The 16,424-nt window shown below is 40.6% G+C and overlaps 1 protein-coding gene across 5 annotated transcripts in view; it reads left to right on the top strand.

Annotated features, from left to right (window-relative positions):
- Positions 1 to 15,650, top strand: part of UBE2U (ubiquitin conjugating enzyme E2 U) — a 77,141-nt gene extending 61,491 nt beyond the window's left edge. For 2 of the 5 annotated variants that reach the window (XR_005719551.1, XM_040232673.1), the window contains 2 exons: positions 8,530 to 8,624; positions 15,335 to 15,650. Coding sequence is in view for 2 of the 5 variants with exons in the window: in XM_040232673.1 (XP_040088607.1) it covers positions 8,530 to 8,624; positions 15,335 to 15,510 (271 nt within the window). In the remaining 3 variants the exon portion in view is untranslated. Of the gene's footprint in view, positions 1 to 1,033; positions 1,774 to 8,529; positions 8,625 to 15,334 lie in introns of those variants that run through there. The other 3 variants (XR_005719553.1, XM_040232674.1, XR_005719552.1) reach the window with 2 other exon arrangements.
- Positions 15,651 to 16,424: the final 774 nt, after the last annotated feature.

Genomic DNA, 16,424 nt, shown 5'->3' with positions numbered 1-16,424 from the left:
CCCAGTGATCATCCAGCCACGCTTCAACCGAGTCCTGGTCCCATTGCTGTTGTGGCTGTGCGGAGCCGGGGCCAGCCCTCTCCATGATCAGCGCGGTGCTTACTCCTTGGGAAAAAAGTTATGACCAACCTAGATAGCATATTGAAAAGCAGAGACATTACTTTGCCAACAAAGGTCCATCTAGTCAAGGCTATGGTTTTTCCAGTGGTCATGTGTGGATGTGAGAGTTGGACTGTGAAGAAGGCTGAGCACCGAAGAATTGATGCTTTTGAACTGTGGTGTTGGAGAAGACTCTTGAGAGTCCCTTGGACTGCAAGGAGATCCAACCAGTCCATTCTGAAGGAGATCAGCCTTGGGATTTCTTTGGAAGGAATGATGCTAAAGCTGAAATTCCAGTACTTTGGCCACCTTATGCGAAGAGTTGACTCATTGGAAAAGACTCTGATGCTGGGAGGGATTGGGGGCAGGAGGAGAAGGGGACAACAGAGGATGAGATGGCTGGATGGCATCACTGACTTGATGGACGTGAGTCTGAGTGAACTCCAGGAGTTGGTGATGGACAGGGAGGCCTGGCGTGCTGCGATTCATGGAGTCACAAAGAGTTGGACACGACTGAGTGACTGAATGAACTGAAGGGTATAATCATAGAGTAGTGATTGAAAACTGGAAATATAAATTACTATCATGAATATTTTATGTAAATTATTAAGTTTTACACATGTTTTTAGTTAGTATTAACAGGAACTCACTGTCATTATAAACAGCTCATAAATATTCATGAACCAATCCTTTGATTTGGTGTTCATTTCTAAAGTCTTTTTCTTTCTTGCTGAACTTTTGGCTATTCATGAAAAGGCTTTATATCTACCAAGACATGGGAAAGAATATGAACCTAGAATCTAATCAGTAGTTCATATTTATTTTCTCCAGAGAAAAGGAAAGCTACAAACTAGGAAAGCAGTGCAAGCTTTTCTTTTGACTATCTTTACTTAAGCACATGTAACTTGACTTTTACATCATACTCTACACCTAGTGATTGCTTATCTGGTCATGGAAGGAACTATGGCAGTCATCTAAGCTTTGTCAGCCAGCAAGTTATCTAAATGAAATTTATCAGTTCTGGAGAAGTTTTACATTCAGTGTGACTTTGGGAGAGAATATTGCCCTTGCCCATACTTTGAAGTACAAAGGAAACCAGAACTAAAATGGTGATACACCTACTGTATGCCATGCATTCTCTCTTCATTCCCTAATGTAACACTGGCCACACTGTGGGGTGTGGACAGTTACACCTTCAAGCATAAGCACACGCCTGTAAGTGTAACCCATAAGAATATCCACCAACTACCTTCAAAGCCACAGCAAATCAGCCTACACTCCAAGTCAGACCACTTCCCTTGTCATACAGACAGAGCCTCATGACAAGGTTCCTAGCTTCCCTTTTCAACTGGATTGTTACTCCTAGGCTTCTGGACAGGAATGTGGAGGAAATGTACAGGCAGCTGTATTGCAGTTTGCTAATGAGCGAAAAAATGAGGCACAAAGAGATTAACCAACTTGCTCAAAGTTATTGATAAACACATACTGTTTTTGAAAACTGAAACTTTATCTCCCATCTGCCTATGAATATGTGCTTATTAAAAGCTTAAATTTTTCAGGTACATGTAAAAATACTACCTACCCCATTACTAACACAAGTCTACTATTGTGGAAAAGTTTTGTGGTTTTGGATCGATTTTAATTCTATTATTAAACAGTGTTAGTTCCTTTTTTCTTCTGTATAAAATGGGTTGTGCATGTGTGCTCAGTCATGTCCGACTCTGCCACCCCCTAGACTGTAGTCCACCAGGCTCCTCTATCCATGAAGTTTTCCAAGCAAGAATACTGGAGTGGGTTGCCATTTCCTACTCCAGGGGATCTTTCCGACCTAGGGATCGAACCTGCATCCCCTGCATTGCAGGTGGATTCTTTACCACTGAGTCACCAGGGGAAGCCCTTTAATAAAAATGAATTGTTGTTGCTGTTGTTCAGTTGCTGAGTCATGTCCAACTCCTTGCAACCTGGTGGACTGCAGCACACCAGGCTTCCAGCCATTCACCATCTCCTGGAGTTTGCTCAAACTCATGTCCATTGTCAGTGATGCCATCCAACCATCTCATCCTCTGTCACTTCCTTCTCATCCTGCTTCAATCTGTCCCAGCATCAGGGTCTTTTCCAATGAGTCAGCTCTTTGCATCAGATGGCCAAAGTACTGGAGTGTCAGCTTTAGCATCAATCCTTCCAATGAATATTCAGAGTTGATTTCCTTTAGGATTGATTGGTTTGATCTCCTTGCGGTCCAAGAGACTCTCAAGAGTTTTCTCCAGCACCACAATTCAAAGACATCAATTCTTTGGCACTCAGCCTTCTTTATGGTCCAGCTCTCACATCCATATACGACTATTGGAAAAACCATAGGTTTGACTATATGGACCTATGTTGGCAAAATAATGTCTCTGCTTTTTAATATGCTCTCTAGGTTTGCCATAGCTTTCCTTCCAAGGAGGAAGCATATTTTAAAATGGATTATCATGTGTCATATCAAAATACCAATATAAAACTTTCCTATATTTGTAAAATATAGTCTTAGTTGTACTGTATTTTAAATAAAGGAGTTAATATTCATTGTTTCTAAGTTCCTTTAGTGTCTGATTTTTTGACTGTGTGTTTTAACTCACAAAAATATGTGATCATCCTTTAGCATAACTATGTTTGATTCCAGTTTCTCCAGTTATAGTAAGTATCTGTTCTGGGTACATTAACTTAATGTATGCTTCTGTCATCCTTTCAGGATTATTGAAGTTAAACATTGTTTTTGTAGGTTTACATAATTATATATTTAATGCATTTTTAAGGAATTAAATACTTTATTCCCCAAAGATTAAACCTTGAGTGCCATCTTGTGGTTAACAAGAGAAATGGCATTAGAATGATTATTTCAAATGTCCTTTTTAAAATAAAGACATGGAAAAAATTAGAGGAGAAAAATTCTTTAAAAAAATAATTTTACTTAGTGTCTGCTTAGATATTTTTAGAGACTGGAAGCTCAGTACTTCAGGAACATTCAACTAGCTCTAATCTTCCTTATTTCAAGCTTAAATCTAACCTCTTGTGATATTCAGTTATTCCAAATTTCTTTCATTCATTTAACAGACTTTTCTTGAAAACCTATTATGTACTTTTACATAGTCTGCAAAGCCATTCAGAAAATGAGAAATTGCCTCCATCTTATAAAGAAGATTTTATCAGAAAAAAAGAAAAGAAAAAAGAATTTGCTAAGGTTACACACTCAGTGAACAACAGGGCCGAAATTCAAATCCAGGCCTACCTACCAGATGCTACAGGGCATGCCTTATTTGATCAGATTGAGCATCAGCTCAGACACTAAGCACCTTGGCTTTGGATGTGGGTAGAAAGCATGATTCAGGGGAGACTGCTGTGGCAGAAGGGGCTTCCCAGGTGGCACTAGTGGTAAAGAACCTGCCTGCCAAGTCAGGAAACATAAGAGATGTGGGTTCGATCCCTGGGTCAGAAAGATGCCCTGGAGGAGGGCGTGGCTACCCACTCCAGCATTCTTGCCTGGAGAATCCCATGGACAGAGGAGCCTGGCAGGCTACAGTCCATGGAATCGCAAAGAGTCAGACATGACTGAAGAGATTTAGCAGGCACCCACGTTGTGGCAGATGAGAAAGTACTGCTACCGTCCTTCGAAGCAGCACAGGTAAGGCTGCTCTGTTTTGTGGACTTGCCCTTTAAGTCTCACAAAATAGTCATAATGTCTTTCTCTTTCCTCCTCTTAAGTTTTCTCTTTTTCACAATAAACACACCCAGTTCTCTCAGCTGTTTTTTTTTTAATGAATTTTTTTTACTCTTTATTGTTTCTCTCTTATGGATATGATTCGTTAATTTTTCTCTCAGAAGGTTGCCCCCAGATTTTACCGTGGATCTTTGGCTGTAGCACAGAATCTGATGGATCTTCCTGTACTATAGACAGTGTGGCTTCAGGCTGCTTCGTCTCTCGTCTCTCTTCAAAAAGAGGGGTTTCCGTTCAGAAGTATACTAGGCTGCCTCCTGCCAAAAAGGGGATCATTTATTTGGTTCTGCTCCCACAGAGAACACTTCTGAGAGAATGATCTCTCTCTCTTTTTCTCTCTCCTCTCCCCATTGCCTACCCCTACAACAACCTACCCCACTCCCCAAGGCCACAGAAATGTGTTGCATGAATTTGCTTATGCCTTGGTCTAAGCAAGGTTAGACTGAAGACAGCTGTGGTTGCCTAAAGGCTTATTAGTGTATATTTTACCTGAAGGGAAGGATAAAAAGGAGGCCAAGAAGTTTCTTAGAGGTTGTTACTGAAAGTCAGGTTACTAGATGGAAAGATGTAATAAGTTTTATGACACTTGTTATGTACATAGAGCAACTTCTCAAGAATGTGTATCAGTTTACAGAGCCACAAAATGATAGAAGAATTTAATAAGAACAAGCATTACGGGTTTTTGTTATTTTTAACTTAATGATTATTGCAACTTCTCTTATAGTCATTTTAATTGCATTTTTAATTTTAAAATTGTGACAAGATTTTTTTATAATTTATATTTTCAGTTAGATAAAGGCAAATGTTTAAATGAAAGAGGAAATATCAATAGTATATAGTTTTCTGAGGACAAAGATTTACCACTGGGGGAGAAAAGGTGTAAATGAAGTTATACTGTTTTCTAACTGAACTCATGTTTGCTTTGAGGAAAATAAGATTATAATGATTTTGTTTGTTTGGGAATTCATACAAGACTTGGTGTGCATTCCTGCTAGTTAGAGTGGCTAGAACTCTTAATTCAAAGGACATTGGATGGAAGCTTCAGAAGGGTCATACATTAGGAATAGAGCTATAAAAATAAAAAAGATAGCGCTAAGTCATGTCCGACTCTTGCGATCCCATGAACTATAGCCTGCCAGGCTCCTCTGTCCATGGGATTCTCCAGGCAAGAATACTGGAGTGGGTTGCCATTTCCTTCTCCAGGGGAACTTCCTGATCCAGAAATTGAACCCAGGTCTCCCGCATTGCAGGCAGATGCTTTACCAACTGAGCTTGTCTCCAAGTAAAGGCTATTCTGTGCTGGGAGCCAGCACGAGGAGTCCTGCCTGTGGCAAAGGTCATGAGGTTAAGGGGCCCGACAGGCAAAGGCGAGTCGGGCCTTAAAGGAGCCTCGCTGGATCTGCTCATGCATCTGCCCCAAAACTAGAGTCTGCCTGCCTTACTGCATTGTGCTTTTCGCCTACTCTTCTGACATTATACGGGGGCTATCCCCCACCACCTCTCTCTGAAAGGAGTTAACTTAGGACTCCAGTTAATAAATCTCCTGGGCAGGACAAGGGTGTTTCAGTCCAAAAACCTCTCTGCTGGCAGACTAGCTTGTGTGACAGGATTATCCACACTCTTGCTACTATGTACATGATTGTTTACAACCTCTCAACCATAAACAGCACAGGGAGTTTGGAGTACTTTGAAAGTCTTAGTTAGCATAGGGTTTTTCTAAAGATAAAAATCATGTTGGTGAAGGGTTTCATTGCTGAGTTAATGATTGCCACCAGACCTCCATATCCTCAGGCACCTGGGAGTATGTTAATCGACGTAATTGGAATGTAGAAAAAGAAATATAGTAGTTTTGATGTTAGCAATACTAGACTTTTGAGTTAATGAATTTTCTCTTTGTTATAAATCACTGTACTCCTCTTTCTTTGTTATAAATCATTGTGTCCTTGCTATGTAAGAATGTAACTTTATCACTATCTTAAGACTAAGTAGATCTTAAGGGGAAACAAGTTTTCTGATGATTAACCTTTATCAATAGAAAGAAAGGTGGGCCCATAAAATGTTAATCGGTCTCCAGACCAGAAGATATTGTGAACAAATGTAAGACCCTTGTAAGAACAAAGATATGCTGATAAGAGTCAGAGTAGCTGACCCTGCGTGACTCTGTTTCTTACATATTTTTGATGTACAACTAAAAGTATAAAAGTGGACCTGGAAAGACTGGTTTCCCCCATGTGGTCTTTTCTCGTTCTCTTCTTTTCTGGCTGAATTCCCATCTGGAGCACGGAGGCTCGCCAAGCCTACTAATTTTGCCTGGGCTTCTAAGATCTGAACGTGGGCGGGGGGGGGGCCCCCCCCCCCCCCGGGGCCCGGCGGGGCGCACTTTGTGTCCCCACTCCTTCGGGAGACTGGGAAGACACCTGTGGCCTACGTAGGTGGTGCAAACTCCTTGTCTTGGAGTTCTATTGGTTTTCCTCATAAACCAAGTTATTCAGCCTCTTTTCTCCACTAATTTTCCTACTATACTATTCTTTCCTAATCTCTCTTTATATTTCTAATTAAATAGTTCTTTCTTAGGACGCTGACTCCATCCCTGCTTCGAATTCCCTGGATCCACTGGGGCTGGACCCTAGCAATTCTGGACCCCTATGGAAGCCTAAACACAAACCTTGAAGTACTAAACTGATTTGTAAGATACTGAACTTCATGCCACAGCAATGGACAACTATATATAAAGGAAAATGACAAAATTCAGCACCCGGCAACATGAAATTTACATTGTCTATCATCCCATCAAAAATGATCAGTTGTACAAAAAAGCAGGAAAATATAATTCATCAGCTCAGTTCAGTTCAGTCACTCAGTCGTGTCCGACTCTTTGCGACCCCATGAATCGCAGCACGCCAGGCCTCCCTGTCCATCACCAACTCCCGGGGTTCACTCAGACTCATGTCCATCGAGTCAGTGATGCCATCCAGCCACCTCATCCTCGGTCGTCCCCTTCTCCTGCCCCCAGTCCCTCCCAGCAGCAGAAAATCTATCAGTATAAATAGATCCATAACTGATAGAGATAATAGAATTAGTAAGTGTGAACCTTAATGCAGCTTTTATACATCTTATAAAATATACTCAAGGATCTGAAGAAAATCATGAATATAATAAAAAGTAATGGAAGATATACAAAACACTAATGGAACATCCAGAGATAAAAGAAATACAAAATACTTTTAAATACAAACTATATGGAAAGAAGCAAATTAGATACTGAAGAAGAAATGACTGATGAACTTGAAAATGTAGCAATAAACACTCTTGAAAGTAAGCATAGTGAGAAAAAAAGATTTAAAGTCCCAATGCACTGTGGGATATTATTTAGTGGTGTAAGATACAAATAATTGGTGTACCCCCAAAAAACTGACAGAAAAAATGTGCAAAGAAATAATTACGGCAGAAAATTTTCCAAATTTGATGAAAGATACAAACTCAGAGATGAAGAAGCTCAACAAATCCCAAGAAGCAGAAGTATAAAGAAACCATTCCAAGACATATAAAAATCAGATTGCTATTACTCAGTGATAGGAGAAAATCTTAAAAGCAATGAAGGTTAAACACACATACACACTGCATATAGAGGAACAAAGATAAGAACAACCAATAACTTCTTGTCAGAAAACTTAGAAGACAAAAGATAATGGATGCCAGTTTTAAAGTGTTTAAAAGAAATTGTTAACCTAGAGTTTCATCAGTTCAGTTCAGTTGCTCAGTTCAGTTCAGTTGCTCAAGTCATGTCTGACTCTTTCCAATCCCATGGACTGCAGCACACCAGGCCTCCCTGTCCATCACCAGCTCCCAGAGTTTGCTCAAACTCATGTCCATTGAGTCGGTGATGCCATCCAGCCATCTAATCCTCTGTCGTCCCCTTCTTCTCCCGCCTTCAATCTTTCCCAGCCTCAGGTCTTTTCAAATGAGTCAGCTCTTTCAAGGATTGCTGGGAACCAGTGGAAGCTAGGAAGAGGTAAAGAAGGATTCTTCCCTGAAGCCTTTAGGGGAAGCCTGGTCCTGTCAACCCCTTGTTTCTAGATTTGAGTCTCCAAAACCATGAGAAATTAAATGTCTGTTATTTTAGGTCACCATGTTTGTAGTAATTTGTGATGGCTGTTCTAAGAAATTAACATACCTTGGTATACCAAATGGTGTTTTTATTACTCTTGAAATATTACTCTAACACCATATTTGTTTACTTTTCTAGATACTCTTCCATGGGAAAACCCACATATAGAGTAATTTCAGTTTACCATTGCATTAGTCAATACTCAGAATGGCACCATAGTCAAAACTCATTGCTCTGCTCCTTGGGTTCATTGGATTTGTTGGCCTTATTTTTTTCAAAAGTAACGTACACTTCCCCAAATTCATAGAAATTAGACAATTTCTTCTTCTTCTTTTAACTAAGTACAAATGTTTTTAATAGGTTTTTTTAACCTAAGTTTCAAGAATAGGTCACTCAAACCTTATACGTAGTCTTCCAGAAAACAGAGGGGGAAAAAAACTCACCAACTTATTCAACACATTGACACCAAAAGTTAACAATGATTTTTTAAATATTATTTTTCTAGAAATTGTGTTTGGCCTTTCCATTTATATTCATAAGTGACAGCTTCTTCTTTTTGTTATTCTAGGTATATTGCTGCCATATCTCGGATTGCTAGAGAAAATATAAAGCCTCAGAAAGCCAGTTATCAAACTGAAAGAAGTTATATCTGCATACCTCCAAGTAAACTGAGTTCAATCTATTTGTTTTACTTTGTTTTTAGGACTAAGATACTAGTCACATTAATGCATTTAAATTTTTGTTTAGTTCAAATAAGTTGAAATATGTGAGGTCTAATTTTTCATTCTCCTTTTGAAGTTGCTTTATTAACTCTTTCTGACTAACAAAATAAATTCAGTAAACTACTTACATAAGAATTGGAGCTTTGGGGGAAAAATGGATTAGTTTTACTCTCAAGCTTTTGTAGCCTTTAATAGGTGAATATTTATCATTTGAAAATCTAAGGCTAAATTTCAAAATGTATAAAAGTAGCAAAAATAAGCAAAACACTAAACTGACTCCTAGAGCTCATTTTAGATTTAGAGATAACTGCAATATGGCTAAAAAGAAAGGAATAAGTTAGTTGAGATGTTTTGGGTATTTTTTGTTAAGAATTAATGTTTTTTCAAAGAAACATTTGGAGCAGATTGGGGGCAGGTCTTAAGCAAGAAGAGAGAGCTGGTAATTTATAATGGAAATCAGCTACTGTAGAAAGGAAAGCAAAATGTTTGGGGTCAGAGATTTTGGGTGGAGCCAGCAGGTCTATGTAATTTAGGACAGCCTCTTAACCTCTGGGCTTCAGTTTCTTCATCCTCAGCTAGTGCTGGGTACATGGAAAATGTTCAATATGTATTTGTTTCCAAAATCCTTCCCTACCTCACAGGATTCTTATGAGTAAATGACTCCACATAGGTAAAAATTCTTTGTGAACTGGGAAGTCTTATAAATTATTAGTTACTGCTTTTGCTGTTGCCTGTCCTTGAAACACAACCACATCTAATTCCCAGGCACAGGCAGTAACCTTCAATCAGTGATTTTTCAAGATCCTACTCCCCTATCTCTAACTTTCTGTTCCCAGACTCCATATCTATCTGGTTAAGTTGATGATTACAATAATTTCTGTTCATGCTTTGTCAGACTGCTTTCTACAGCTCAAATCTGCTTATGTTTTTAGCATATCTAAAACCTCTTGTTTATCATTCCTTCAGGAGAAAATTTCTACCCTTTGATAAGGCAAAGTCCTTAATACTCTAATCTGTCTGCCTTTCCAGCAGATATCATTTATTGATGTTTTACTTATACCATAAACACCACACTGACTTAGTAGGTCATGGTTGTTTATTCCTGTCTTCATTTCAAAACATTTGAGAGGTGCATCATCTTCTTATACCCGCCACAAAGACCATTGCTTCCTTTTCCTTCCTTTCTAGTACCTAATCCTTTGAGATTCAACTCAGGTTTCTCTAAGAAACTTTCCCTGTGGGCTCTCATAGCATTTCTATCATGCCTTACCATGCTCTGTTAGTTTTCTATTGCTATGTAACAAATTGCCACACACTTAATGGCTTAAAACAACACATATTTTTATTTCATAGTGTAGCAGGACCCTCTGGTTGGGATCTCATTAGACTGTAATCCAGGTGTCAGCTGGGCTGCATTCTCACCTGGAGGCTCGAATGGGGAATCTGCTTGTTGTAAGCTCACTGAGGTAAATACACAGAATTGTTGACAGAATTCTCTCCCTTTTTTCTTTACTGCTGAGGATTTTCTTGCTGGCTGTATGCTGGAGGCCTTCCTATGTTTTTAAGGCTGCCTGCAGTTCATTGCCATTCACAGCCTCCTGCTTCATCCACCCAGCAAGGAAAGTCTCTAGAACAAGTCCCATAGCAAGGTAGAAACTTAGGTAATGTGACATAATCATGGAGATGAGGTTTCATTACCTTTGGCATATTTCATTGAGTAGAAGCAAGTAGCAAATCCTACCCACACTCAAAACGGAGGGGATTACACAAAGGTGTTAACACCTGAATGTGGAGATCATAACAAGTCACTTTAGAGTCTGTCCACCACACATGCCATGTTATAATGGTCTCTTTATTGCCAGTCTCATTCAATAGACAGTGACTTCCTTGAGGGAAGGGGCTGCTGACCTCTCTGTACAGTGATAGGCATGTAGTGGTCATTCAGTGCTCATAAACAAATGAGTAAATGAATGATAGAATGGAGTAGAGTTGTCATGGTTTCAGAAGCCCTTTGGAGAGATTTCATGGTTGCATGAAATTTTGGAGAAAGGGGGGATAAACTCATGGTGAATGAGAAAAAGTAAGAAATGTGAGCTGGGAGAATGTTTTAAAGAATGTCCAGAAACTCATTTAATTTCTAGTGCTGAGCCATGTCCGCTTTGACATTGAGGTAGACTCTCCTTTGTGTCTAATCTTACTGCTAAGATACTATACCTAAGAGGTTGAAACCAATTAGATTATTGTTCAGAAATTTTCACTTCCTATCTTGTTCTACCACCACAGGCAAAATATACTCCCTTGACCCTTGACTTTGAGCTTTGCCATACTACTTGCTTTAACCAATGGTATTTTAGTGGTGCGTGATGTGCTCAGAAAAACGGTGGGCTGGAATAAGCACAAGCTGGAATCAAGATTGCCAGGAGAAATATCAATAACCTCAGATATGCAGATGACACCACCCTTATGGCAGAAAGTGAGGGGGAACTAAAAAGCCTCTTGATGAAAGTGAAAGAGGAGAGTGAAAAACTTGTCTTAAAGCTCAGCATTCAGAAAAACTAAGATCATGGTCTGGTCCCATCACTTCATGGGGAATAGAAGGGGAAACAGTGGAAAGAGTGTCAGACTTTATATTTTGGGGGCTCCAAAATCACTGCAGATGGTGATTGCAGCCATGAAATTAAAAGACACTTACTCCTTGGAGAAGGAAACGGCAACCCACTCCAGTATTCTTGCCTGGAAAATCCCACGAACAGAGAAGCCTGGTAGGCTTCAGTCCGTGAGGTTGCAAAGAATCGGTTACGACTGAGCGACTTCACTTTCACTTATTCCTTGGAAGGAAAGTTATGACCAACCTAGATGGCATATTAAAAAGCAGAGACATTACTTTGCCAACAAAGGTCTGTCTAGTCAAGGCTATGGTTTTTCCAGTAGTCATGTATGGATGTGAGAGTTGGACTGTGAAGAAAACTGAATGCCAAAGAATTGATGCTTTTGAACTATGGTGTTGGAGAAGACTCTCGAGAGTCCCTTGGACTGCAAGGAGATCCAACCAGTCTATCCTAAAGGAGATCAGTCCTGGGTGTTCATTGGAAGGACTGATGCTGAAGCTGAAACTCCAATACTTTGGCCACCTCATGCAAAGAGTTGACTCATTGGAAAAGACAGTGATGCTGGGAGGGATTGGGGGCAGGAGGAGAAGGGGACGACAGAGGATGAGATGCCTGGATGGCATCACCAACTCAATGGACATGAGTTTGGGTAAACTCTGGGAGTTGATGATGGACAGGGAGGCCTGGCGTGCTGCGATTCATGGGGTTGCAAAGAGTCCGACACAGCTGAGCAACTGAACTGATGTGCTCAGAGTTTGGGAAGGGTTTGTGCAATTTGGTTTGCTCTTTTTCCCCTCTGCCATCATCCCAAGAGTGTACCTGGACTAGCCCTCTGGTCACCAAACTTCCCAACCAAGCTTCCCAGCCATTCCCAACCCAGAGAGGCCAACTCCTAGCTGACCTGTAGATGTGTAACCTAAACAAATGCTTGCTGTCACATGCCACTGGGATCTTGTGATTGTTTATAATGTAGCAAGAGTGAGCTTATCCAGGATACCAAAGGGAAATATGATTCAGCTAGAGAAGAAATGAACTCTGTGCTTCCCTTTTGCAGAGAAGGGTTAGCATATCATGATTTGCTAATGTGAAAAAAATTTATCTCAAATTTTGGAGGTGGGAGTAAAGAAGAGGCCATAATTCTTGAGGAGCTGTGTGTATCATACATGGTAGTTTTCTCAGACACGGCAATTTCATGCACCTCTTCACACACTCTCACTTTACAGTTGTGAGGCCTTCATAGAAACCTCCATGAGCTCACAATGTCTATCCTGGGTAGAGTGGTTAGCTGTGTGCAGCATCTTGTGCTCCCCTTGCACGCCTGGTGTTTCCACTCATGTATGATGTTCTTCCAGCTATGGCCTTCCATAGTTCTCCAGCTATGGCCTGCCAGACTTCACTGTTCCAGGTCTTTCCACACATGTGTAATCCTTGTTTCATGTCTTAAACCTTTCATTCTTGTATTACTTATAAGGGCTCTGCTTTTATAACGAAACTGAGGCTGATACAGAAGTGAATGGAAATTAACCATTGGGCAATAAACCAGAGCCCACCAATCAGAACAAATTTAGTCTCTTCACTGACAAAATTATTTTTAAGACTAGAGAAAATTTTAAGAAGCAGAGTTTTCAGTATCCATCCCAAGAAAGGCATACAAACCATAAGGCAATGAGAATTTGTGCTTCTGTGACTTATTTTAATGTAGTAACAAAGTTATTGGTTCATTCCAACCAGTAAATCCAAGGTTTCTCAGAGGGCTTTATAATGCTTAAGATTTTCTGGAGGAAAAATATTCAAAATAATATTTACTTTTTCTGGGTCATGAGGAAACATTTTTATGTTTGTTTTGCATTAGGCTCTGCTCATCTAGCCAGAATTTCTTTTTATGCTTCTTGGGAGTGCGTGTGTGTGTGTGTGTGTGTGTGTGTGTGTGTGTGTGTGTTTAAAGAACAGAGTAGGAACTAAGAGGGCAAATAATCAAGGTCATTGACTCCCAATATTCATTCCACTTTAACAACTGTTGTTGGCCAATCTAGTCATCTCATTTTCTTGCCAGTGACTAGCTTAGGAGCAAGGTGTGACACAAACCAGCCTGAGAGGAAATATACTAGGAGATTGCAGGGGTAGTTTTCCTGCTTTTAAAAATGAGACCCTGGAGAAAAGCCTCCATTTTTCCTCTGGATATTGCTGTGTCTGATAGGAGTACTAGAATGACCACACCTCTCTTCACTGTGATGCTGAAGATGAAGACAACACCAGAGATGGTAGAGCAAAGCTGTGGAAAGAGTGTCCTAAATGACATCATTGAGCCACTGTATCATTCAGTCCTGCCCTTCCTCTGATCTTCCTCTTCTATGAGATGAGACGCTTCTTTATTGTTTAAACTGGTATGAACAGTATTTCTTGTGACCAAAAGCATATGAACTCAGAACACCTCAAACATGGCTAGAAAGAAGTATAGTTAATCCATCCATGATATGTTCCTAAAGAAGATTTTCTCAAGGAAAAGAGAATTTATTTCTAAATTAATGAAATCTAGAGATTAATGTTAAAATATAAAAATAAAAACTCAATCACTGGTGACATCAGGCTTCTTATAGAATAATGGTAGCTGTCTAAACTCAAATCCTTTGCAAATCTTTGCAATAACCAAAGAAATCAAGAGAACAATTCATTCATAATCCTTGCCTATAGCACAACTAGAAGACAATGAAAATGACAAGGTTCATTCGATTTGTTACTAGGGAAATAAACACAGAACTATTATGAGACAGAATTTGTCCTAGACCACATGCTGAGCAATGAATAGGTGGCAACAGTTACACAGAGGAGAATACAGTGGGATTGTAGGGGTAGCAGAACATAAATAGCACCAACTTGGGTTCATCCTTGGAAAGCAAGTTCCCCTCACTGAGTAGAAATATTGAGAAATAAAGATACTGTATCTATATTCTTTTAAAATGTAATCAATTTATTTCCCTGTTTATGAGACTGATACAAGAAAGATGAGACTTCTTTGCGTGATACATGAGGTGTTCCTAACCTTGCCTCAGCCTAACTAGCCAGCTCCACTCAACTGTCCACACACTGTAACACCATGATTTGGGATCCAGTGGACCAATGATTAGCTATTATAAGCTGGATGTCCTTGGACAAGTTACCGCAGGCTACTTAGTCTCAATTGTCTCATCCTTAAAGTAAAGATAATGATAACTGTCCATCATAAGCATTGTGTATAAGTTAAATTTTATTTTGCACATAGCACGTGCTTAGCATAGCACCTGGCAGAGCATAAATACTGAACATCAACTCTGATTACCTCCAAACCCGTCAAGTTCTCCCTCTCATACCTATGAGCCGTGGTCTATGCTGTGTCCTCCATCTAAAGCAGTCCCATCTCCCTCCTTTGCCCCCCTCTCTTCAGCAAACTTCTTGTCTTTCAGAGCCCACATCTGTTTTCCCTTAGATCCTGTGATTCCATACTTGTGCACACATCTATGTGAAGCACTCATGGACACCTTTCCCTTGTACACCTACTGGCATTTAGCAGGGGCTCAGTAAATATACAATGGCACCCCACTCTGCCACTCTTGCCTGGAAAATCCCATGGATGGAGGAGCCTGGTGGGCCGCAGTCCCTGGGGTCACTAACAGTTGGACACGACTGAGCGACTTCACTTTCACTTTTCATTTTCATGCATTGGAGAAGGAAATGGCAACCCACTCCAGTGTTCTTGCCTGGAGAATACCAGGGACAGGGGAGCCTGGTGGGCTGCCACCTATGGGGTTGCACAGAGTCGGACACGACTGAAGCGACTTAGCAGCAGCAGCAGCAAATATATGAGCATAAGAAGATCAACCAAAATGAAAAGAATGATTTCCGAAAAATAAGTTCATTGCAACTGTAAAATTTAGAAACTTTTCAAAGGTTACTTGCATTCACTTAGATGATCTTAGGCATTATGGTACAAATGCAGGGACACTTTCTCTTACTGTTTTTCCTGCCATGTCTATTAAATTTCTGTTTTTTGTGTTTCTCATTATAGTTCAGACTTCTCCTGATTCACAGACTAAAACAGATACTGTCACAGAGAAGGACAAAAAAAAGGAGTGGTGGAAGAGAAACCTGGGTGAAGTTAGTGTAAAGGAGCCATGGGAAGATGAAGTGGATGATCTGGTTGCCTGGACCAACTCCCTTGATACAGATGCTTTGGAAGATTAAGCTCTAGGATTTGAAAAATGAACAGCCTCAACCACAGCTCAGCTTCGTGGAGCAACTCTGGAAGACTCTCACAGCTTTTCAAATTTGTCTCATCCTCTCACTGCAAGAACAAATTAGAAATAAAAGTGTGAATCAGTGAATATGTTGTTTTGGATTTTTTTTTGAGCTCTCTTTCATTGTTTGATCCCATGTTAGCCAAGCAGCAGTATTCATTATGGTTTTCCAATTAGTGGTATTATATCCAGAGTTGTTAGACACACATTTTTGCTGGCAGGACTTGGATCGGGAAGAGGCTAGTATTGGAGAGGAGCACTCAGGAGCTTCAGAGGCTTGACGTTAACCCAAGTAGACGATCCATGAGCTCAGATGGTAAAGATTTTGCCTGCAATGTTGGAGACCTAGGTCCAATCCCTGGGTTGGGAAGATCCCCTGGAGAAGGGAATGGCTACCCACTTCAGTATTCTTGCCTGGGGAATTCCATGGACAGAGAAGCCTAATAAGCTACAGAGGAGTCCATGGGGTTGCAAGGAGCCTGACATGACTGAGTAACATACACACGTGCACACACACACACAAATACAGGATCTATACATTTATCTCCATCTGCCTGATTTAGCCCACTTCCGAGGCCAAGGGCAGCGGCCAGGAATAGCTACCCTTGCTTGAGGCCAGGGGTAGTGGCCAGCAGGAGCAACCCCACGTCCAAGGAGAGGTGGCTGCGCGGGCGTAGGAGGGCCTAGAGGAACTATTCCATGTTCAAGGTCAGGAGGGGCAGCAGTGAGGAGATATCCTTTGTCCAAGGTAAGGAGCAGCAGCTGTGCTTTGCTGGAGCAGCCGTGAAGAGATACCCCACATCCAAGGTAAGAGAAACCCAAGTAAGACGGTAGGTGTTGCAAGAGGGCAGACACACCGAA

This window comes from Oryx dammah, unplaced genomic scaffold, assembly GCF_014754425.2.
Source record: "Oryx dammah isolate SB20612 unplaced genomic scaffold, SCBI_Odam_1.1 HiC_scaffold_28, whole genome shotgun sequence".
NCBI lineage: Eukaryota > Metazoa > Chordata > Mammalia > Artiodactyla > Bovidae > Oryx > Oryx dammah.
This window is presented reverse-complemented; position numbering and strand designations above follow the sequence as displayed.